The sequence below is a fragment of the Chrysemys picta genome, chromosome 8 (genome assembly GCF_011386835.1).
Source record: "Chrysemys picta bellii isolate R12L10 chromosome 8, ASM1138683v2, whole genome shotgun sequence".
Taxonomy (NCBI): Eukaryota; Metazoa; Chordata; order Testudines; family Emydidae; genus Chrysemys; species Chrysemys picta.
In genome coordinates, this window is record NC_088798.1 from 45,575,624 (window position 1) to 45,600,434 (window position 24,811).

General features: G+C 40.8%; 1 protein-coding gene across 4 annotated transcripts in view; it reads right to left on the bottom strand.

Annotated features, from left to right (window-relative positions):
• Positions 1–24,811, bottom strand: part of LOC101939299 (complement factor H) — a 115,759-nt gene that overhangs the window by 45,261 nt on the left and 45,687 nt on the right. For all 4 annotated transcript variants that reach the window (XM_065554414.1, XM_065554417.1, XM_065554413.1 and 1 more), the window contains 8 exons: positions 23,781–23,981; positions 16,623–16,805; positions 12,545–12,721; positions 10,347–10,523; positions 9,111–9,284; positions 8,005–8,187; positions 5,971–6,156; positions 4,265–4,447 (listed from right to left, as the gene is read on the bottom strand). In XM_065554414.1, the coding sequence (XP_065410486.1) occupies positions 4,265–4,447; positions 5,971–6,156; positions 8,005–8,187; positions 9,111–9,284; positions 10,347–10,523; positions 12,545–12,721; positions 16,623–16,805; positions 23,781–23,981 (1,464 nt within the window). The remainder of the gene's footprint in view (positions 1–4,264; positions 4,448–5,970; positions 6,157–8,004; positions 8,188–9,110; positions 9,285–10,346; positions 10,524–12,544; positions 12,722–16,622; positions 16,806–23,780; positions 23,982–24,811) is intronic.

A 24,811-nucleotide genomic window follows, 5' to 3' on the forward strand; every position in this document is an offset into this window, starting at 1 on the left:
GTCCCTACAGGCATCGCATGTGCAAACGTGCATGTTTGACCACAAATATTCATGCTGCCATGTGGCGCAAAAGTGGTAAGCATTCATGGTCTGTGGTTTGTGTGCTGCTGCACACTATGGCTACGATTGTTCGTATGGAGTCGAATCTGTCCTGCGGAAGTGATGCCCTCACTGTCGTAGAGTTGAGATAGGCGCCAATGAATACCAACCAGGTTCTATCATTGATTTCTTTGTGTTTACTTGGAGGCCGAAGCTGTGGAAACAGTTTATTGCCATTTGCCATTGCGTGGAGTGAATGGCTTCCAATCGAGTCTGTGCCTAGAGGAGGCAATTGTCCAGGTAAGAGAATATAATTACTCCTTCCTTCCTCAGATGAGCCATTAGAATAATAGAATAATAGAATATCAGGGTTGGAAGGGACCTCAGGAGGTCATCTAGTCCAACCCCCCTGCTCAAAGCAGGACCTAATCCCCAACTAAATCATCCCAGCCAGGGCTTTGTCATGCCTGACCTTAAAAAAACCTCTAAGGACAGAGATTCCAACACCTCACTAGGTAACCCATTCCAGTGTTTCACCACCCTACAAATGTCCTTCCTAATATCCAACCTAAACCTAAACTTCCCCCACTGTAACTTGAGACCATTACTCTTTGTTCTATCCTCTGGTATCACTGAGAACAGTCTAGATCCATCCTCTTTGGAACCCCCTTTCAGGTAGTTGAAAGCAGCTATCAAATCCCCCCTCATTCTTCTCTTCTGCAGACTAAATAATCCCAGTTCCCTCAGCCTTCTCCTCATAAGTCATGTGCTTCAGCCCCCTAATCATTTTTGTTGCCTTCCGCTGGACTCTTTCCAATTTTTCCACATCCTTCTTGTAGTGTGGGGCCCAAAACTAGACACAGTACTCCAGATGAGGCCTCACCAATGCCAAATAGAGGGGAATGATCACATCCCTCGATCTGCTGGCAATGCTCCTACTTATACAGCCCAAAATGCTGTTAGCCTTCTTGGCAACAAGGGCACACTGTTGACTCATATCCAGCTTCTCGTCCACCATAACCCCTAGGTCCTTTTCTGCAGAACTGCTGCCTAGCCACTCGGTCCCTAGTCTGTAGCAGTGCATGAGATTCTTCCTTCCTAAGTGCAGGACTCTGCACTTTTCCTTGTTGAACGTCATCAGATTTCTTTTGGCCCAAACCTCTAATTTGTCTAGGTCCCTCTGTATCCTTTCCCTACCCTCCAGCGTATCTACCACTCCTTCCAGTTTAGTGTCATCTGCAAACTTGATGAGGGTGCTAACCACGCCATCCTCCAGATCATTAATGAAGATATTGAACAAAACCGGCCCCAGGACTGACCCTTGGGGACCTCCGCTTGATACCGGCTGCCAACTAGACATGGAGCCATTGATCACTACCCGTTGAGCCTGACCATCTAGCCAGCTTTCTATCCACCCTATAGTCCGTTCATCCAGCCCATACTTCTTTAACTTGCTGGCAAGAATACTGTGGGAGACTGTCAAAAGCTTTGCTAAAGTCAAGGAATAACATGGCCACTGCTTTCCCCTCATCCACAGAGCCAGTTATCTCATCATAGAAGGCAATTAGGTTAGTCAGGTATGACTTGCCCTTGGTGACTCCATGCTGATTGTTCCTTATCACTTTCCTCTCCTTGAAGTGGTTCAGAATTGATTCCTTGAGAACCTGCTCCATGATTTTTCCAGGGACTGAGGTGAGGCTGACTGGCCTGTAGATCCCCAGATCCTCCTTCTTCCCTTTTTTATAGATGGGCACTCCATTAGCCTTTTTCCAGTCATCCGGGACCTCGCCTGATTGCCATGAGCTTTCAAAGATAATGGCCAATGGCTCTGAAATCATATCTGCCAACTCCTTTAGCACCCTCGGATGCAGGGCATCTGGCCCCATGGATTTGTGCTCGTCCAGCTTTTCTAAATAGTCCTGAATCTCTTCTTTCTCCACAGAGGGCTGGTCACCTCCACCCCATACTGTACTGCCCAGTGCAGTAGTCTGGGTGCTGACCTTGTTCGTGAGGACAGAGACGAAAAAAGCATTGAGTACATTAGCTTTTTCCACATCCTCTGTCACTAGGTTGCCTCCTCCATTCAGTAAGGGGCCAACACTTTCCCTGACCTTCTTCTTGCCACTGCAAAGATCTTGCCACCATTGCAAGGATCTTGGAACAGATAGTGGTGCTGTTGAGAGGCCAAAAGGTAGCACCTTGTATTGGTAGTGGTCTGTGCCTAACATAAATCTGAGAAACCGTGAGCGGGGTGTATCATCACATGAAAAAAGGCATCTTGAAGGTCGAGTGCTGAAAAAAGGCATCTTGAAGGTCGAGTGCTGAAAACCAGTCCCCTTGTTCCAGCACTGTTATGATAGTTGTTAGAGTGACCATCCGAAATCTTTGCTTCCTTATGAACTTGTTTAGTCACCTGAGGTCGAGGATGGGTCGCCATCCCGCACTTTTCTTTTGCGTTAAAAAGTAGTGGGAGTAAAATCCCTTTTTCCTGTGTTGTTCGTGGACCAACTCCACTGCCCCAAATTGGAGGAGATGTTCTACCTCTCAGCACAACAGTAGTTCATGTAATGTGTCTCTGAGGGATGGGTTGGGGGAGGGTTGGTGGTGGGTATGGAAAGGAAAGGGATGATATAGCCCGAGTGGATGACTTCTAGGGCCCATTTGTCGGTGGTAATAGCTGACCACTTGATGCATAAGAGGTGTAAACAGTCTCCAAAGAGTTGGATGATAGCACCATGCATTGGAACCAGCGAAAGGTCTTCTAGGCCCTCGACCAAAGCTTTAGATTTGTTTATTGGAGGAAGGAGTCTGAGATGCCGTTGCTGGTGGTTGGCAATGACGTTGCGGCCTTTGTCTTTGCCTCTGTGGTTGTTGCTGCTCGTATGGACTCTGCTCCATGAGTATGAGTTTCAGCCTCAGATCCCTGTCTCTTCCTGCCCGAGCTTTAAGTCTGCTGCAATGGGCAAACTTCTGGGGAAAATGGGATTAACCCAGACAGTGGACACATTGTGAGTGTCCATCTGACACTGGCATCACTTCTCTAAGTGAAGTGCACCTTTTGAAATCCATGAGCCCGGCATAATAGGGGCTAGTATCTAACTACGGGTTGAAAGAAATGTATTTTTTGGGGTGGAGGAAATAAAGAAAGAAATGAAACTTGGCACTAAAATACTAATGGTATAAACTGTCTAACACTAAATAACTATTTACAAATCTCACTAAAAACTACATATGAATGGGACTGTGGAGCTCTGTCTCAGGCCGGAGATGGTTGAGAAGGAACTGAGGAGTCCGGGTTGCGCACGCGACACTTCAACAGACAATGGCGCATGAGGCAAGCACTGCGTGTGCTCGACCCGTATGGGCACTGCTGTAAAACTCTCCAAGCGAAGGCGCAGGGATACACCTACACCTGGAGTGGAGCACCCACAGGGACACCTCTCGAAGAAGAACCAAGTGAAAATTGGGATTAAGACCAGGAAAGCCTCAGATGTTGTTCAGCCCATCACTTGAGAGTCTAACACTCAAGATACTGAATCTAACTTTTCTGCCACAGGGAGCACAGATTTTGTAAACTACCAACTTTAACATGTAACAAATCTTTTTGGAGCCCCCTTTTTCACCTGCTACAATTCCTAAAGAACAGAATAGCTCTGGCATGATACTATAATCTAAGAGTTTGTGGTTTGAAGATATCAGACCACTCAGATATAAATTTATTTATTTATTTTTGCAAATTTCTTACTGGTAAGAAAAGATCTTTTTGATCCTTCGGGAATGAATTTTTACAGGAAATCTAAGGAATTCTCCTCTCCAAAGCTAGATCTTCATATGTTGATTTCATTGCTGCTAGGCTCTGCCCTCAGAGCCCTCCTAATAAAATGTCTTTAACTTTATTGTAAATCTTACGAATGTATGCAGAGAGATTTGTTTTCCTAAGGAAAATTCTGTAAGGATATGCTGGAATGAAATATTCTGATCTTCATACCAGTCAATTGTTTACAGAATGTCAAAATATTCCTGTAATTTAAAAGCAGCAAGTTATCTTTTCTATCCTTTGGCATATAAACAGATTTATGTTTTAATGATTGAACCAGTTGTTTCTTCAAACTACTGAAATTCACTAAGACTAAAGGTAGATGTAATACTTGGTAATTATAATAATTAGAAAAGAACAATCTGTATAGAAAAGAACAATAGTATCTGGGAACCAAATTAAGCTTACCTATGCAGTCAAGTTTGGGTGACCATTCCCCATTTGTACAAGTTGCTTGCTTAAAGTTTCTGGCATCTGATATACATTGGTAAATGATACGTTCATTCTGCTTATAGATCTTTTTCTTGGTGTCAGTTTGTAAAATAGCTATATTATCAGAATTCTCTGGAAATTTACATGGAGCAAATTGATCTAAATAAAATATAACGCAAAAATTAAAATATGCTATAACTCAAAGGATGTCTCAAGTAAATATCCATTTAAAGGCAGGCATTCAACTTGCAAATACATGCCCATGTGAAAATATTTTATCTACCTTTGTTATAAGTAATCTCTAAAGTTAATAGAACAGAAAGAGATCAAAGAAATTTTTTTTTCCAAAATGTTTTCAGTTTGTGTACTAGTAACAATAAGAGGGAAATATTTTCTGGAAGATGTATGATTTTTAAGGTGAACGCATCCCTTTCATTGTGTGAAATAACAGCAACACTAGAATTTCATTTCTTTTTTTTCTATTTTTTTTTAAACACCACAACTGCGTAGAGAGATGTGCACAAATGAAAGACCTCATATTTTTAGAACTATAAGTACCAGAGGTTTTATCCATATAAACAAATTATTTCAGACAAACAATCAGTATCCCAGGAAGATGCATCTGAGATTGAAAGTTGATGTGCTGAACCAAGTCTTGCGGCTTGATCAGCGGTTTCTGACAGTTATAATGAAAGCTTGTCTAATAACTGTGTAAGCTAAGCAAACTCTGTTTGTTAGGTCAGATGAAGTCCTCCACATAATTGTAAATAAAGCATTATTGTTTTAAATCATTGCAAATAATGGATAAATATACAATTTATTATGTTGAAAGGGAGGCAAGGATAGAGCACAGATTAACTCTTATTCAGTAACACAAACCTTCAATTGTACATATATGAGGGCAGATCCTCTGTTAGTATAAAGGGTCTAATACAGTTTACAGCAGCTGAGGGTCTGACCCATGGTGCATATCTTGACCTCAACTAAAATTTTTGTAACTAAGAAAAGTATATTTTAGGTTTAAAAAAATAAAATATTAAGTTATCCAGCGTTCACAATGTGTATACTATGTTATATTAGACTGTGCAACTAAATGGGAGAATTAGAGGAAGGAGCCAAAAACATAGTTCAGATATGAAAAGAGCTGATCTAGACCTACCAGAGGTCAGATGATTAATATCTCACACCCTGGCATTAGAGGTTGTTAGAAAATTCCATAAAGATTTAAAAAAGCCAAATAGCACCTAAAGAGGTAAAGTACTTAGCACAGTGTGCACCAAACTCTGTTACATCTTAAAGCTTCCAAAGATGCTGAGTTCCTTCGTTAGAAAGATACACTGAAGGGAGGTGGGGGTCAAGCAAACCCCGTTGAAAGCCACTGATGCTTTTACGCACATGCTTAACTTTGCTCACATTGAGAATACCCCATTGACTACAATGGGACACCTTGTATAAAGTTAAGCACAGTCATAAGTCTTTTCAGGATCTGGACCTTAGCAATTTCTAACTAAAAATCATAAAATCAAAACCCCCAGCAGCAAACCAATGCATCAACTATGGTATGCAAAGAATGGTTCGAAATGTCTATATAAGCTGTATCTGCCTAAATATTGATGAATAATCTCCATAAAACCTTAAATGAAATTGTGTTTAATTCTTAAAGTATTATCTAAAAGGTTTACTAGCACATGAAGGTGGAGATGTCCATTCTCCACTAAGACACTTCACTGTCTTTGGCCCAACCGTTACATAGTGTTCTTCACATTCATATTCCACTGTATCTCCATGAAGATACGGGGGATGGTCTACTACATTGACAGCATTCCCGTTGTTAATACTGGGTGGTTCTTTACAAAGTTTTTCCTCTTCTGTGGAAAAGAGCAAAAATATTCTATATTATATTCTTGTCACATATAAAACACATCATAGAAGAGCCTAACCTTGCTCTCATTAAAGTTAGCAGTGAAACTCTGATTGACTTGTAGGGGCACAGCACTAGGCCCTTAGTTTGTAATAAGATTTGCCTTTCTTCCAAAGTCCTCTCCCTCACTTCTCTGTAACTATAACAACTTCCCAGTCCTGTCCATCTTCAAGGACTGTATTTCAGCTCGCACTCTGCTTTGTAAGGATTGTCACTTATTCCTCTTTATTTTCACACTAAAAAAAAACATTAACTTTGCATTGCTCTAATAGTATTTCCTCACAAGAATGAAAACACTAAAATGCAAAGAAATCTTAAATCAAATCAATGCACAATATCAAGCTCCAAATTGCTAGATGTTCACTACTATCATGACACTAAACTACACCCCCCCCTTAATACTCACTTTAAAATTTAAAAATATCCTACCATCTCCAGTGCACATATCCAAGAAGGGAAAAATCACACAGCTACCCACCATGTTGACAATTGTAAACTCCCTGACCCCCACATTCTTCAATTTCCTGCTTCTAATTTGCAGCCTCTGCTCCCCTGCTACTGCGACCATGTCACCTCACCGCACCCCTGTTTAAAGCCCTTCATTTATTTGCTCTCTTTTTCTGCATTAAGTTGGAGATCCTTATTTTCAGTCTTATAATTCATAGCTTCTTCCTTGGCTATGAAATTTCCTTATACTGCTCCATCCCAAATTCCTACTATCCTTCTAAATCTCTTTATCTTATATTCCACTCTTGGCTTTGTACTTCATTTCACATTGCCCCTACAAATAGAATTTCTTCCCACTGATTATACAGTATGCAGCTTTCCCTCCCTTCATTATAAATGTCCTCCTCTACACTTCCTTGTCTATCACCTGCTAAAGGAGTCTTTTTCATGTGTTTAGTTCTCTCAAACTCCTTGGGACAGGGACCTTACTATGTGCACCTATTGTGCACCATAAATAATGATAAACAACATTCAGTAGCATGTTAGGATGATAGTGAAATTGTCAACTGACCTGTGATCCAATAGTATTCACCAAAAGTTCTGCTTATGGGTATTTAAGGCAAAGCACAGAAAATAGTATCTGGGAACCAAACTAAGTTTACAAATTGCTAAAATGAGGCCTGCTGCCACACTGCTTTCCTTACATTTGTGATAGGTCAGTATGGAAACCACTAATGATTTCAGCAGGCCAGAGCGCAAATCACAAGACTTGCCATGACAATCACAGAAGCTCTAGTAGATCTGTCAATACTTTGGATTTTGTTTGTCTATGATTTTTTTAAAGTCATACCATCCTTTTATTCCATGAAAACATCTGTAATTTCCTATAACTAGAGGTTTTCATTGAAGATAAAACTGAACAACAAACAATTTTATTTGAATTCCAAATATGCTGCAAGTACAAGCAAATATTATAGTTTTGTGCATTTATTTTAATTTTTTAAAACTATGTTAGTTAACATACATACTGAGGGTTGCTCTCCAGCATTAGGTAAATTATCAATGTGGAACTCACAAAATTGAAATTTGGGCACTTTTGATCATCCAGGATTTAAGACCCTGAAAATTACAGTGGCCCTTGCACAGCATTTTAGAACCCAAGGCAATAAAAACACTTGCACAAGTCTGATTGCATCACAGAGAAGGCTGTGGTACAGAAACTATGTACACACTGACCAATATGTTACATCTGAGTAGGTATAGTATTGATTTGGAAAATCTCTAAAAGTGTAAATAGAAAAGTATTAGTCTATATTAATGCTAAGAATGCGAAAAACATATAGTTTACCTATGCAAGAAGGTGAAGATGTCCATTCTCCATCAATACATTCTATTTTTCTAAATCCAATCATTCTAAACCTGCGGTTGCACTCATATTCCACTGAGTCACCATGTTGATATTTCTCATTAAATTCACTGATAATAATCCCATTGGTAATGCTGGTTGGTTCCCCACAAACTTGGGTTTCCGCTAACACAAAAAGATTACATATAAACAACTGACATAACATTTGTCACAATTACAAATAGACTACAGTAAAAATATTGATAAAACCAAATTCATTGCTTCAAGTGGAGAAAGGTGCACAGCTGACTAATGAATTAATTAACCTTATATCTCTGGAGATTTGGATTCAAATCCCACTTTAGGTCACAGGTGGAAATGAGTGCCCTGAACTTATTTGAGATCCATTTCACACAACTGACAGTTTCACTATAGTCAAAATGAATGGAAATAAATTCACAGTTTCAAATGGGAAATGAAGACACAGTGGGTTAGTGCAGTGGTGCACAAATGGCAGAGGGTGCAAGAGATACATGTGGGGGACACAAAGAGACCTTGTCCTTTTAATAAAAAACCATATAAATAAAGGCACAGGCTGTCTTATTTTCAAGAACTTGGTAAATTTCATAACCACAGTAGGCCTACTATGCCTTTAAAATTAATAAGGATTCTCATTCATTTTAAAAGTATTTAATGATTCATAATTGATATTAAAAGACAAACCAGCAATGTATATAACAATTGAGAACCTAGGACCTCTCGAGTGAGTCAGATGCTCTAACACTGAATCAATGAATGTATGGTCTCATCTCTGTGTTTCCCCTCCACCTTCCAGCATGACCTTCAAGTCTGGTGCATGCACAATCTAATCAGATTACAAGTAATGGAGGAGGCACATGACAAATTCTGGGAATAGTAAGAGGGGGCATTACTGGAGAAGTTTGTGCACCACTCAGTTAGTGAATGAATTTACAGGGGGATAGGTGGGATGGTTCAGATTGGAATAGACGCTAGGTTCCAGGAAGAGCCCACAGAAGAGGTTAAGAATATTGAAGAGCCAGATTTATTAATAGGTATCCTACTTAGATAAACCTAAGGGAAATATTTACCTTTACATGTTGGAGATGCTGGGAACCATCCAAAGTAATAACATTGAGAGGAGTCAGGTCCCACTCTTATGAGATTTTTTGCACAGGAAAATCTTACCACATCTCCATTGTCGTATTTACCTTTCATGGGGGAAATCCTGACATGGGACAATGTCAACATTTCACATTCTATAGCTAAAGATGGTGGAGTGCAAAGGAAAGAAAAGATCATATTATAACAAATATTTCTAAGGAAAAGTGTTTAAAATGCTACTGATTTGAACAAAAAGGATTGGCCCTGATAAAAAAAAAACAGTTGAAATCCATGGAATGGCCCCTGATGACTTGCATCAAGGCTTTAGTTAGCCATAAGAAGAATCTGGATGAACATAAGCTGGGAATTTGTAGAAGAGTAAGAATTCCATCTAGGGTGGGAAAGAAAAAAAGGCAAGCAGGAAAAAACATGCGGCAGGGCACAATAGGATACAATTGTGAGGAAATAAAAAGATGACCCTTCAACAAATGAGAGGGTGACTTTCCATGATCTTTCCCCCACATTGTATTAATCTAAACAAACATTTTTACAAGTAACTTGAGAAACAGGTAGTTTTTATACACAGATTTTTAATCAGCAAAATCACACTTGGAGTACCCCATATAATCAGTTAATGAAGCCGGCCTTTCAACCTTGGTTGTTATTTGTCATGCCTTAAAATACAACCATTGGCCAAAGTTTTCATAAGATTCTTTGTCCTACATAGTACAATAAAAATTCTGTCGTTTCCAAAGGCTGATCCAAGTACTCCGATTAGCTAATGCACAAGTTTCTGTCTTATAAAGTAAATAAAACCATGACATGTTATTCACTCCAAAACAGGCATATACCTAAGACTACTTCAGGTCTTTCTCCTCAAACCCTTCAACTCCCTATGAAAGAATGGGGTTTCCAGCAGCCTCCTCAGGAGCATCTTATGGTTCCAGAAAGGGAATAGAACAGCATCATTAGGAATCAGAAAATGGGGTCATTTTAGACTATGAAGAACATTCTTTTCTGGGGGTTGCTGACTGAATGCAATGAATAGTTCTTGGCTATTCCATCAGACATCAACAATTCCCACCGAGTCATTAACCACAATGTAACATGCACCTAAATCAGAGTTATTTAAACTAGTAATCATAAAAGCTATTAAAACTAGTCAAAGGAATTTGTTCTGCAGAGTAGATTTGTTTATCTAAAACAAAACAAAACCATCTTACCCAGACACTGGGGCTCGGGAGTCCATCCATTTATGCCACACTCTGTGTAACCTGTTATGATTTTATTTACAGTTTGGTATCCATCTGCACATTCATATTCCAGTATTTCTTCAGGCAGAAACACACTTTCATTTGTGTGGAAATTAATATTCTTGAAAGTAGGCTTTCTACATGTCTCTGTAGAATTAGAGAAATTTAGTTATTGTTCTTAACTAGACACTCTGTCGTTCTAAAGCATCCTCATTATATCTACCTTTGTGAATTTAGGTCTCAAACTGTGTATTTAAAAATGAAAATTCTACAGTGCAATATCAAAATGGAAAATTCTACACAAAATACCACACAATATATCTCCTTAATTTTTCTTTAGGAATAAGTGGTGGTGGAAAGAAAGTTTCATAGATTTAGAAGGCAGGCCCAGAAATGAACATTTAGGCAATAAGTATACACCTGCATTTTGCATCCTTACTTCTTACATCATTTCCACTAGTGTTTACCAGAACTGATTGTCCTGGAAAATCTACGGTGATTATAGTGACTCAAACCTTTCCCTTGAGAGTCAACACTAATGTTCTTAAAATTCACAATATTTCCTAATGCCTAGCACAAAAGTTTTCCTTCCTTGGATTCAGGTCATTGCCTTTTCCTACCACCTGAAACTTGATAAATTCCCTTCTTTCAGTTACTGTACTATATTGTGCTATTGTAGCTGTTACAGTTAGGTTGTAGTCATGGTCCTCTGGAGTCATCTGTAAGGGCTAGATTCTGCTCCAGTGTAGGAAATCCAGGACACAGATTCTCTGGTTGATCCAGCTATGTTCAGCAAGGAACCAGAGCTGGGTATAGAACAAAGGTGACTAAGTTAACCTTCTGTCTTCCAGATCCTGAGGCTGCTCCTCCTCCTTCAAGCTATTTTATGCTGATTACCTATGGCCCCAAAGGGTCATTTCAGCAGCCAGAAGGGCCAGGACATCCCATTCATGCTGTTTTTTCCCTAGTAAACCCTTCACACCTGGGATGAATTCCAACCAGCCAACTGTTTTTCTGGCTGTTTTGTGTAATGAGAGAAATGCAAAGCAGATTGAACAGGTGGTGAATTTAGCCTTATATGTATAAAAGTATAAGAAGTGGAAAGCAGCATACAACAGTAAATACGGAGTTGTCACTGCATTAAATAATGTGGATGCTAATACTAAGTCCTGAGGGTCTTGTCCTTGCTTACCAGCCAAACTAATAAATGCTGTGGCACTGTCATGCTCACTGCCTTTATTTTCAAATCATGGCATCCTTGAAAACCAGAAAAGTCAGACACATTTCCCTACTGATTTCCAAATGAGTCATAAGAAGAAGGGAATCTTCTCCCTGTAGAAACGTGAAGATTATTCTTGACTGAAAATACTGGAGACCACTTAATAAAGAGGCACTCATCCAAAGGAAAGTTTATTTATTTAGACTATTCTGTTGACCCCGCTGTGGTAGAGCTATTGTAGGTGCCATCACAAGGGACACCACTTTCCAGAGCCAGAACTGCAAATAGCTTAAAGTTCATTTACTTCCACAGGCAGACAGCATAAATGGGATTTTCTAGGTCTTGGTAGCTATGCTGTTTATTTAATACTTTTCTCTGTGCAATGGAATGGACTTCATTTGAAGACAAATCATAAGCAAGTTCTTTTATTCCCAAAGGTGTTCTGTGTATGTGGATACTAATAGGGTAAAAGGAAGAATAGTCAGGAAATAATGCAGCTTGGAATAAAAGGAAGAGATGCAAGTCCTAACCCACACTTGGACTCGGTGGAAGATTTAATTCTCTACTTTCATCATCATATTTTCTCTCGCCTGGAAAGAAGGGACTCTCACAAGTAGAGGAGGATAACTAATGTACCTAAAGTGACAACAATCGGAAGAAAGTTTTTAAAATGTGCTCTGCTACTTTATATAAAATGTATGTATTTATGAATTTAATACTGATCAATCAATGGCAAGTTCTCTTATTTATGATGGTAATATTTTCCCAAATGATAGATTAATTTTGACCAATCATAGTAAGACATAACCTGAGGAGTCTCAGACTTGCATATTTCCCAACATGAAGACGCAAGCTTCTCCCCATACCTGAGTATGGTACTCATGCTCTAGTTAGAAAGAAAGGAGCAATGTGACAAAGTAGAGAGTTCTTCAATAATTAAATTACTCACTGATGCACTTTGGTAATGGAGTCCATCCTCCTTTAAGGCATTGTGTTTTCCCTACATCTTTTCCTTCTGCAGTCGTGTAACCAATTCGACAACTATATGTTGCTTCTTCATTTAAATTAAAGCTGTTCTGACTTTGAGAGTAATAACCATTCTGTATGTCAACTTTTTCACATACTTCTAAAATAGAGAATGACATTACTTCAAGATAAATACTGTCAATTAACATATTTTTCATAAGCATAAGGTAACCATAAGAAGAGATACACCTGAAATGAAATGGAGGAACACTATTTAAAAACTTTTTGAACAATACATTCCTTCATACTTTTGGAGAGTGGGAGGGGAAGGTAAGAAATCAGAGTGCATATCAGTGTTTCTTATCTCTCACAATCATTCCTGATACTGACTTGTCAAAGACAATCTAAAGGATGGTTGCACTGAAAATGGTCATTTTGGTTCTGACACTGCCGACTCTTATTATGTGGGACAAGTTCTCTCTTTTTATTGTATGTGCTGTATGTATAAGTAATTTGGTGAAGCAGTGTCATAGTTTAATGCACCTGACAAATCATAAGGGGCTCATCAATGAGGAAGACAGTGATAAAACATCACGTAATCACAACCTGCCTTCTTCAGAGACAGCTTCTCCACAGCTGTGATCAATAGAGCATTCATGCTGGACTCCCTACGTTTAAAGGAGAGGGTGTTGCTAGCAGGACATTATCCATGAGGGGCACTCAAATTTGGAATTCCCTCTCTACCTGAATTTTCTGACCTCCAGGATACACTGCACAGCTCATCCATTTTCTTGGACATTTGAGGAAGAGTAGAGATAGGGATGGATTGAGACTTTGAGGCAGGGTTTGGGTGAATTTTGTTATGGAGTTTGATGACTTGATTTTACACATGATATCTTAATTGAGGTTCAAGCACCCAGAGCTACCACACAATCTGTGCAAGCCACTCATGGAGAAAGGGGAAGCAGAGAGGCAAGGGGGAGCCATGGCTTTAATCCAGCTTGCAACATCCAGAAGTGTTGACCAGGCATCAACAAAGGAACATGCTGCACTATCCCCAAATATGGTATAATGCATACACAACATCTGCCTGGTAGGAAGCTGGGGGAAAGATAGGATTTCATGGGGCACAATTGCTCCCTGGACCACTTTGCCTCCACACTATCCCCAACACAGACCAGACCAGTGGCTAAATGTCACAATTTGGCCATATCAGGTGGAGCTAGTAGTGAAATCTTTTATTAAGTTTGCCCAATACCATGCATGATAAAATCCCATTTTCAATTTCTTGTAACTTTGTTAGACTTTAACTGTTTGGATTGAAGGTTTCCATGTCTGGTGTCTGCCTGAGCATAATTTTTTGTTTTGTTTTGAAAAGTTTAAGCTGAAATGGTTTAGCTGTTTCAGAGACTCATGTTTGGGTAAAATATTCTGTTTTCATGGAATCATAGAATATCAGGGTTGGAAGGGACCTCAGGAGGTCATTTAGTCCAACCCCCTGGCTCAAAGCAGGACCAATCTCCAACTAAATCATCCCAGCCAGGGCTTTGTCAAGCCTGACCTTAAAAACGTCAAAGGAAGGAGATTCCACCAACTCCCTAGGCAACTCATTCCAGTGCTTCACCACCCTCCTAGTGAAAACGTTTTTCCTAATTTCCAACCTAAACTTCCCCCCACTGCAACTTGAAACCATTACTCCTTGTTCTATCATTTGGTACCACTGAGAACAGCCTAGACCTATCCTCTTTGGAACCCCCTTTCAGGTAGTTGAAAGCAGCTATCAAATCCCGCCTCATTCTTCTCTTCTGCAGACTAAATAATCCCAGTTCCCTCAGCCTCGTGTGCTCCAGCCCCCTAATCATTTTCGTTGCCCTCCGCTGGACTCTTTCCAAATTTTTCCACATCCTTCTTGTAGTGTGGGGCCCAAAACTGGACACAGTACTCCAGATGAGGCCGCACCAATGCCGAATAGAGGGGAATGGTCACATCCCTCGATCTGCTGGCAATGTTCCTTATACAGCCCAAAATGCCATTAGCCTTCTTGGCAACAAGGGCACACTGTTGACTCATATCCAGCTTCTTGTCCACTGAAACCCATAGGTCCTTTTCTGCAGAACTGCTGCCTAGCCACTCGGTCCCTAGTCTGTAGCAGTGAATGGGATTCTTCCTTCTTAAGTGCAGGACTCTGCACTTGTCCTTATTGAACCTCATCAGATTTCTTTTGGCCCAATCCTCTAATTTGTATAGGTCCCTCTGTATCCTTTCCCTACCCTCCAGCGTATCTACCACTCCTCCCAGTTTAGTGTCATCTGCAAACTTGATGAGGGTGCAATCCATGCCATCCTCCAGATCATTAATGAAGATATTGAACAAAACCGGCCCGAGGACCGACCCTTGGGGCCCTCCGCTTGATACCGGCTGCCAACTAGACATGGAGCCATTGATCACTACTGGTTGAGCTCAATGATCTAGCCAGCTTTCTATCCACCTTATAGTCCATTCATCCAGTCCATACTTCTTTAACTTGCTGGCAAGAATACTGTGGGAGACCGTATCAAAAGCTTTGCTAAAGTCAAGGAATAGCATGGCCACTGCTTTCCCCTCATCCACAGAGCCAGTTATCTCATCATAGAAGGCAATTAGATTAGTCAAGCATGACTTGCCCTTGGTGAATCCATGCTGACTGTTCCTGATCACTTTCCTCTCCTTGAAGTGGTTCAGAATTGATTCCTTGAGAACCTGCTCCATGATTTTTCCAGGGACTGGCTGGCCTGTAGTTCCCCGGATCCTCCTTCTTCCCTTTTTTAAAGATGCGCACCACATTAACCTTTTTCCAGTCATCTGGGACCTCGCCCAATCGACATGAGTTTTCAAAGAAAATGGCCAATGGCTCTGTAATCACATCCGACGACTCCTTTAGCACCCTCGGATGCAGTGCATCTGGCCCCATGGACTTGTGCTCATCCAGCTCTTCTAAATAGTCCTGAACCTCTTCTTTCTCCACAGAAGGCTAGTCACTTCCTCCCCATACTGTGCTGCCCAGTGAAGTAGTCTGGGAGCTGACCTTGTTCGTGAGTATAGAGGCAAAAAAAGCATTGAGTACATTAGCTTTTTCCACATCCTCTGTCACTAGATTGCCTCCCGCATTAAGTTTTGTCCATGTTAAGTTATTGTTACAGTTGTTTTGTTGAGAACCTCTAGCATCTCCATGGTTTGGAGCAAGAACTCAGAATTTGGCTGTGGTGTCCACCTGGTGTCAAAGATAGGCCTTTCGCTGTCTTCAGAAAATGCACCCAAATTTGGCCAAGATATAAACCTAGGAAAATCACAGTTTGTACATGCTTGGAGCTTGATTATTCTCTGAAGATTCCATCTGTACTCAACACGCCCAAGGTGGCAGGGGCTGAGCAGGACTTTCCTTGCAATTGCCTCTCCTGGCTCCTATGGGCCACACTCATGCCAGGCACTGAGACTGTGCATATGTCTACATTAGAGATGGAATGTGTAAATTCCAGCATGAAGAGACATAGCTGCTTTAGCTCTGATCAAACTAGCACACTAAAAATAGAGGTACAGCTATGGTAATGCTAGTGGACAGCCACCTTAGTACGTATCTATGATCTTGGACAGGATTGTATGTAGGGAGGCTAGCCTCTCCTACTGCTCAGTACTGAGAGGTGGGAATAAGGGAACAAGGAAGACTATGGAGTTGGGATAAGGAAGAACAGGGTTGGGCAGAGGGGTTGGGGACTATTATTATATTAAACCCAGAAAGATAAGCTCAGCTCTTTACAGAAGACAAAGAAATTCCTGTTTCAAGGAGTTTACATTCTAACTTTTAGAAATGACACAACAAATGGGGTGACAAACAGAAGGAAGGAGCTGGGTGAAGAAGTTTGAGGGTCACTGCAATACAATCATACAGTTACTCGGGTCAGAAATGTGCATTTTCATGACAAGTCACCTTCTAGAATTGGTATTTTTCAATTTATCTTAGGAAAATGATAATCGTAACATGTCTATGTTTTTTAACCACTCATTAGAACATAAATGCTGCTTACTTTTAAAGATACATCTTGGAGTAGGGGACCAGCCATTCTTTGTGCATGTGGCTTTGGTTTTCATATTTTCAGGGCTATATTCACGATCACACACATATGAAATTTCATCACCTTCTTTGTAGGTTCTTTTCCAATAGCTATCTAGAAATCTACCATTTTCCAAATGATCCAGAGAACACTTTCCTAAAAAAAAAAAAAAAAAAAAAATTACCAAATGGAAGTCAGCCATTTAACAAAGAAAAAACCAAACAAAAAACCAAACAACCCACCCTCTTTAAAATTAGCTATTCAATTGAAAAAAAAAACCTTTCAAATAAAATGTTTTTGCTACACAGTACTGCAGCAATTTATACTGAAAAGACCTTTATTTTCAAACATGAATCAAAGATTTTGATTTTTCCACTGCCCTGCTCCTTGTTACACCCCCGTGTACAGCTGTAAACAATTACACAAGATGCAAGACAGTGAAGAATCAGGTCATATGGGCCAGATGCTCAGCTGGTGTGAAACAGCAATCTCCAGTAACCTCAATGGAGCTACACTGATTTACACTAGCCAAATGTCTTGCCCAATGTGTCTCTTAAGTAGTGGTGTCTGCACAGATTCGTTTACAGCATTAACCTTCAGAAGTCTTTATCATATTTGTAATATCATATTATTCCCTCAAGTTATTTTAGTTATAGGTATCACTATGCTACTAATTGAATTTGAATATTAAAACAAAAAAGCATCTTTACAGAATCCAACTGATACAAGTACTGAATCTCCATCATGTAGGGAAATAGATATCATTGCTCTTGATTGGGTTCGTGTTCAGGCTTGGGCACCAGCTGAAAAGTTCTGTCAATCCAAAATAAAAAACCAAGAAGTCAGATGTAATGGGATTGTTTAAATCATGCCATTGTAATGGAACACTGCTTTGGAAAACACATCAACAGTCCAGGATAACAAGGTGACAAGAGAGGGCCAACAGCCAAAGGAAGTATCTCTCACTTCCTTCTCGTTGTGCTTAGTCTCTGGAGAAGTGTGATGAAGTGATGGTGGTGAAGTGTAAAGGTAACTGTGTTAAGCCTTCCAAACTAAATTCACAATGTTGGTGTTTGATGCAGCAAATTGAAATGTATTATTCAGACAGGCTTGGGTTTGGGTTCTAGCTCCTGCCACATCATCAGAACTGATCTTTTCCCTTCCCAATATTATCTAGCAGGATAACATGGTGCTCATGGCAAGTAGGCATTTTTTTCCTTTCTTCTAAATTCTCTGGGAGCTCTTCCATTTCTCACTCATCAGTTACTATCTAAGGATGAAACCCTGAGCCTGATGAACTCAATGCAAGTTTTGCCATTGATCTCAATGGAGGCAGGATTTCCCCCCAAGGCCTTAAGGCCTCATGGTAAATTACTCTGCATCCCATTACCACTAACTCAGCCTATGCCAGGAGTTTTGCTACAGAGCAAGATAAGTTGCTTCCTCCTGCCCAGGGCTAAAGATGCTGTTTCTACAGCTCTCTATGCCCCAACAACCTGCAAGCAAAGAACAAGGTCCAGGACCAAAATTCTGTTTCCCTGAATATTTTCTTAACCTTTTTTTCCCACCCACTTCCATTAGCCACAAATGCGAGGAAAGTGTGACTGGCAATTACAGTGTGAGTGAAGGTATGAGGTGCTTGTGACTTTGTACTTTGTCAGGACAGGGCCTGCACTGGAAAGCCTTCCACTTTGTGTACCAGCCATCCTTCTGCTTCAAATCCCTCCATGAAAATAACTTGCTATATGAGTCTCTGAGCCTACTGACCTTGTACTGGATTTGCCATTTTGAGTTATATGTTGGTCTGAATTCTACTGAAAGGCCTTGGGAAAGTTGTCCCCACCCCGCCCCCACTTCCCAAAGTGTAGAATAAAAATTTTCAAACACCAAGATCTGAAAAATGGAAAGAATGGATAAATAAATAAAACCAGACCAAAAAACAACCCCAAAACCCATTCATTATATTCCTGCCACTTCTAACTTGAAAACTGAATAAGCTATAAACTAAAAAGTTCATACATAGGCAGATACTCATACATCCTCATGCCTCATCATTAGGGATTAGAATTTCAATTTGCAGACTAAAATGTTGTTAACAATGTTTGCTGTTATTGACTGTGTCCCCACCAGCCAGACCACCCTGTAAAAGTTTAACAATGGGGGGCATAAAATTGTACTTTCTAGTTTCTTAGCACTTGTAGTTTTAACAACTACTGAACTGCATTCTAAACTTTTAGGAGTGTGGGGAGAAGTGAGGTGGGGTCATGTGGAAGCATTGAACTAGTGGAATCTGGAGCAGGCCAGGGAGATGCTTTAGGCACAGGATGTGTATTCTGTGCAGCTTCCAGAAAACAGGACCAGAAACTCTCTGGGTACATCTACACTTTGAGTGGAAGCCTGTGGCAGCAAGCCTCCAAACCTGGGTCAACAGACTCAGGCTCATACTACCGCACTAAAAATAACTGTGTATATATTGTGGCTCAAGCTGGAACTTAGGTTCTGATGGCTTGAGAGAGGGTGGGCTTCAGAGCCCAAGCTCCAGCCTGAGCTGCAATGTCTATACAGACATTTTTATCATGGTAGTGCAAACTCCACGAGCCCAAGTCTCTTGCCACAGACTTGGAGGTTCTCTGCCGTGGACGGTGTAGATATACATTCTGAGGGTCATCAAACAGGGCTGGCCGACAGTAAGATATTCTTAGGTGCTCCATGAAAAACTCTGCATAACAGATGGAGAAGACTTGTAGTTTTTTTCAGCTGGCTCTCAAAACTTTCCACTTAAAGTTGTAAGAATCTGACTTTGTAAAAAGCTTTGTGCACTAGGCTAAGAAAGCCTGGGTATTGCCTAAAGACTTTGTGTCTTTGTGTAACAGTTGTGATTCTTTTAGGAAGCTCCACTCCCCGACCTCCCAATTAGTTTCACCTTCCCCGCCCCCCCCCCCCCCCCACACACACACACCAGACCAAGTCTACTGGTACCCAGCCCCTATATATTATTTGTGTGTGTGTTTCAAGAGGTTGTTAGAAAATATTTGAGCCAGTAGAGTAGAGGTGTGCAAAAGGTGGGGGAACAAGATTTCCTTTACTTTAGATTGTAACAACATATGCAACAATTCACAATGCACCCGATGGCTTTTTCCAAGCCCTCTGTGTTGAGAAATACTGGCCTTATATTTAGGGCACAAGAGCTGGACTGGAGGACAGGGAGTAATGAGGCTACAGCCCCAGGCCTCTGCTTTCCTGGGGAGCTGCTGCTTCTTGAAATATACACTATACAGTGGAGAATTTAAAAACATTTATGCTAACACTAAAACAAAACAAAAAAAAGCAACTAAATTTATGCCCCCTGCTGCTATTGATTTTGTCCCAGTTTAAGCTTTTACAGTCAAAGTTTAATTTTTTTTCAGACTTTTGTGTTGTTGGTATTGAGGGTGTGATTTGGCATCACAGTGAGTTGCCACGTGCTAATGACAGCACTGCAATATTGTTTTAACCTTGCTTCAATGAGATGTCCAGTCAACAATTTCCAAGCAGAGCAGCAAAAAAAAAAAAAAAATTAGAAAGAGAAAATTGTAAGCAAGTTACTCCAACGTACTATTTCTCTGCTATTACTGCTTCAGGACCATCTTCCAAAGATGGTGGGCCATCTTTCTCAGAAAGTGATAAAGTGAAGATATGGGTATGAGCTTGTTCCCTCGGGAGACTGCAGAAGAAAGGGCAAGTGTTCTGAAATCAAGGACAAAAGTAATGATGAAAGAAATGACCCACTTTTCCTACCGCCTGTCTGTACAGAAGGCAGAGAGAATAATAGTGATAAAGAGGATGATGTTGCCATTCAGGTTGAACAAGATCTGGCTAAGTGGCCTTCCATGATAATAGAGGAGTTTTGCAACCTGTGTATTGAGAAAGATCCTCTATTTTCAGAATAGAAATGACAAAGTTATAGTTTCTGAGAGGCAGTACAAATTTCAGAACAGCAGCTCTCACCTCTTCTTTTGGAATGAAAACTACCAAATGGAGAGCATTATCAGAGGCACTGGTTGAAATAGTCTAAATCCACAGGAGTAGTATTCTGTTTTGTGTGAAAAGCAACAAAGAGACAGTGGCACCTTATAGACTAACAGATGTATTGGAGCATAAGCATGCGTCTGACGAAGTGGGTATTCATCCACAATAGCTTATGCTCCAATACATCTGTTAGTCTATAAGGTGCCACAGGACTCTTTGTTGCTTTTTACAGATCCAGACTAACACAGCTACCCTTCTGTTTTGTGTGAAAACTCTTTTCATCGCCTAACAATCTTACCACCTTGGTAACCCCAGGCTTTACTGACTGAAAAAAAGAAGAGGAGAAGACTCGTTCTCATGAAAACAGTGTGGAACATTGCAATGCCACAGTTTCAGGTCTCACATGTTCACAAGACAAGAATCATATTAACAAAGAGATGTTATAGCTGCTTCTAACACAAACTGTTTACTGGAAGGACACTTTAAGGCATATTGTGACAGTTATGCTTTTCGCTGAATGTGGTTTAGCATTTAGAGGAAAGGAGGAAGTTATTGGCTCTCCTCAGAATGGAAACTATCTAGGTATTCTTGAAGCCATCATCAAATTTGACCAGTTTGGATTGGAATTTGGGGGGGGGGAGCATGGACTGTTATAGCAGGGATAAGGGAGAAACATGACAAAACTGTGGGGGGGGAATCAAATCAGTATCTTAGATGTCTGTATACTAATGCGAGACGTATGGGGAATAAGCAGGAAGAACTCAAAATGCTAGTAAATAAACATAACTATGACATAGTTGGCATCACAGATCTTGGTGGGATAATACACATGACTGGAATATTGGTATAGAAGGGTACAGCTTGCTCAGGAAAGACAGGCAGGGAAAAAAGGGAGGAGCTGTTGCCTTGTATTAAAAATGTATACACTTGGACTGTGGTTGAGATGGAAATAGGAGACAGACTTGTTGAAAGTCTCTGTTTAAGGATAAAAGGGGTAAATAACAAGGGTGATGTCATGGTAGGGGTCATGAAACGGTAGAGTTCAAGAAGGCAGACTTTAGCAAACTAAGGCCTGGTCTACACTAGGGGGAGGGATCGACCTAAGATACACCACTTCAGCTACGAGAATAGCGTAGCTGAAGTCGATGTATTTTAGATCGACTTAGAATCACTTACTTTGCGCGTCCTCACGGCGGGGGATCGATGGCCGCCGCTCCCCCGTCGACTCCGCTTCCGCCTCTCACTGTGGTGGAGTTCTGGAGTCGACGGCAGAGCGATCGGAGATCGATTTATTGCATCTACACTAGACACGATAAACCAATCCCTGATAGATCGATCACTACCCACCGATCTGGCGGGTAGTGTAGACGTACCCTCAGGGAGTTGGTAGGTAAGATCCCATGGGAAGCAAGTCTAAGGGGAAAAACTGTTGCAAAAAAGCCAACATCATTCTGGGATGTATTAGCAGGCGTGTTGTAAGTAAGACATGAGAAGTAATTCTTCCGCTCTACTCAGCACTGATTAGGACTCAACTGGAGTATTGTGTCCAGTTCTGGGTGCCACATTTCAGGAAAGATACTGACATATTAGAAAAAGTCCAGAGAAGAGCTCTATCCTGTTGTGTGAATGTTGGCAAGTTATTACACCTTTCTGTGACTTTTCCCTCCAATTTTTGCCTGTTTTGTTTACTTAGATTGCAAGCTCTCTGAGAGAGGGACTGTCTTTTTACTGTGTTAGTACAAAATGATGGGGGCACAATCTTAGTTGTACCTCTTGTCACTAGTGGAATACAACCAAATATTAATAATAATAATTTCTGGGAAAAGTTAAAATTATTTCTGTATTATTTTATGTGTGTACATGAAGTACTATATGCAATTGTTCATTATGATATTAATAGTTGATGTTTTCATGGAAAGAACACAATTTATGATCTTATGTAAGACTCAGAATTAGGCCATGTTTATGCACTAGTTATGTATCTAATAATATTTATCTAGTTAGAAGTACAGATATTATTTGCATGATATTGATGTAGCAAAACATTTTTCAAAAGAGCCTATGTCCTATTGCAATCTTTGACTTGTTACGGTATCTTTCATTTGTAGATTTTGTATGATTGTGAAAACCACCAGAATTTGGTCAGTCTTTGTATGAATGAGAGAAGATTTTACAGATAGTTATGAGATGAAGTTATTTGATGGATGGCCTGAGGCTGCAAAGTGGAATGATATAAGGGAAACTTCAGTTGGCCACTTAGGTCAGGTTTAAATCTGCTTTGTATGGCAAGAGTGTCGCAAAACAGCCTTAGCATATGTCAGGATCACCAGCTGTAGGCCTCCACATCCACATTATCTGGGAGTGGCACTCCACCCTCTTGACCACCAAAGAGCAAGCCTCAAAAAGGCAAAGCATATGCAGCCTAAAATAGTGACCTCCAGGGCAAGCTGCAAAAGCCATCTAAGAAACAATACATTCACACACAGAAGGAAGAGACTCTGTGCACATGCAAGCAATGACACAAAAGGAAAGAATCCCTGTAGGTCTGTCATCCTCACGGATAGTTTCCTTACAATTGAGCATCCTAAAGAAAACAACCACTTGAGCCTGTCTTCCTCAAGAAAATTTCACAACCCAAGATACCCCTCCCCATAGGTCTCTCCACATATTGGTTATTGATCTTTGTTCACCCTGTCTAAACTTACTAGACACCAACTAACACACACACTGTCAGCGGGATACCATGTCCTAACCCACCCCTTGCAACAGGAATAGAAATGCTGGTGGAGGGATTTGCAACGAGGAGGAAGGAAAAGGAGAAAAAAGAACAAAAAACAAACAACCCCTCTGCAAATCCTACAACCTGTTTATTGAAGGCCTGTTCCCACTTCTTGCTCCTTCTAATGCTGCTGCTGCCTCATGTGAGGGAGAATCCTTTTATGGAGACACTCATGTCCTTGGATGACAGTCTTGGCTGGGGGAGTGCAGGGGATGGAAAGGAACAGCAATGTAGTAACACCCATTCTCCTCCCCACCCCCATGAGGCTGTTGCTCTATATATTTATTAGTATTTATAATACAATAGAATTTTTAAGGAAATAATAAAAATGTATATTTACTTACTAAAGCATTTTGGCATTGGATTCCAGCCCTCTTTAGTACATCGACTTAGAGTCCACCTCTCCTCGTTTTTAGATACGTATCCATTAAAACATCTGTAGTAAACAGACGAGCCTAAGCCTGCTGGAAAGGCTCGTTCTTTGTTGTTTTGATAAAACCCAGATAATTCTCCATTTTCTAGATGTGGGTCGTCACAGGGTCTCACTTTTAAAAGAGTTTAAAATGTACAATATTACAAGGAACATGAAAGAAATATTTAATTTGCTAAGTTCTGTATGTTTACTCATCAGTTCTCCCCTCAGCTTTAGTACTACATTATTTGAAAGTTTGAAAGTGAGTGAGTTTGTTATTTCAATTACTGGGTCAGTTAGGATTGTGTGCCTGGGGATTATTAGAGCTTTTGTTCCCTGGATCATCCTTGATCATCTTTGATCAGCCTCAATCAGCCTTGTGATCACCCTACCCCTGTATGATTAACGAGGGGATAGGGCTGACCTAGGAGAGAAGGCCTTAAAAGCCAGAGGCTAAGTGACCAAGGGGAGCTAGCGACCAGGGGACCGCAAACAGGGGAGTTTGAGAGGGAGCTTGTAAGAGGGATCCATGATATATTTGCTATGTTTAGGAAGGACTGCATCGCTAGTGCCAACACTGCTCCTGTCTCCTCCATCTGCGCCTGTATCCAGATAGACAACCTAACCATGGATGCCTCTACCCAGATCCTGGTGTGGAATTGCATTTCCCACTCACAGAAAGGCAGGCTGGGGGGAAAGGTGTGAAAGGTGCCTGCTGGTGGAATCTCTCAGGAAGCCGGAGGGAGAGCTATAGGAGGAGGTGGCCAGGCTGAGGAGCATCTGTACCCATGAGGAATTCCTTGTGAGTATTCACCTGGAAACATCCGAGGCTGAGGAAGCTATCCAGCTACAGAGCATTGCTGTCATACCACCGGAGGAGGAGGATCTGGCTCTGTCACAGGGATGACACTGGCTGCTGGTTACTTCTGGCAGCAGGCAGTGTTCCACCCCTACTCCCAACCC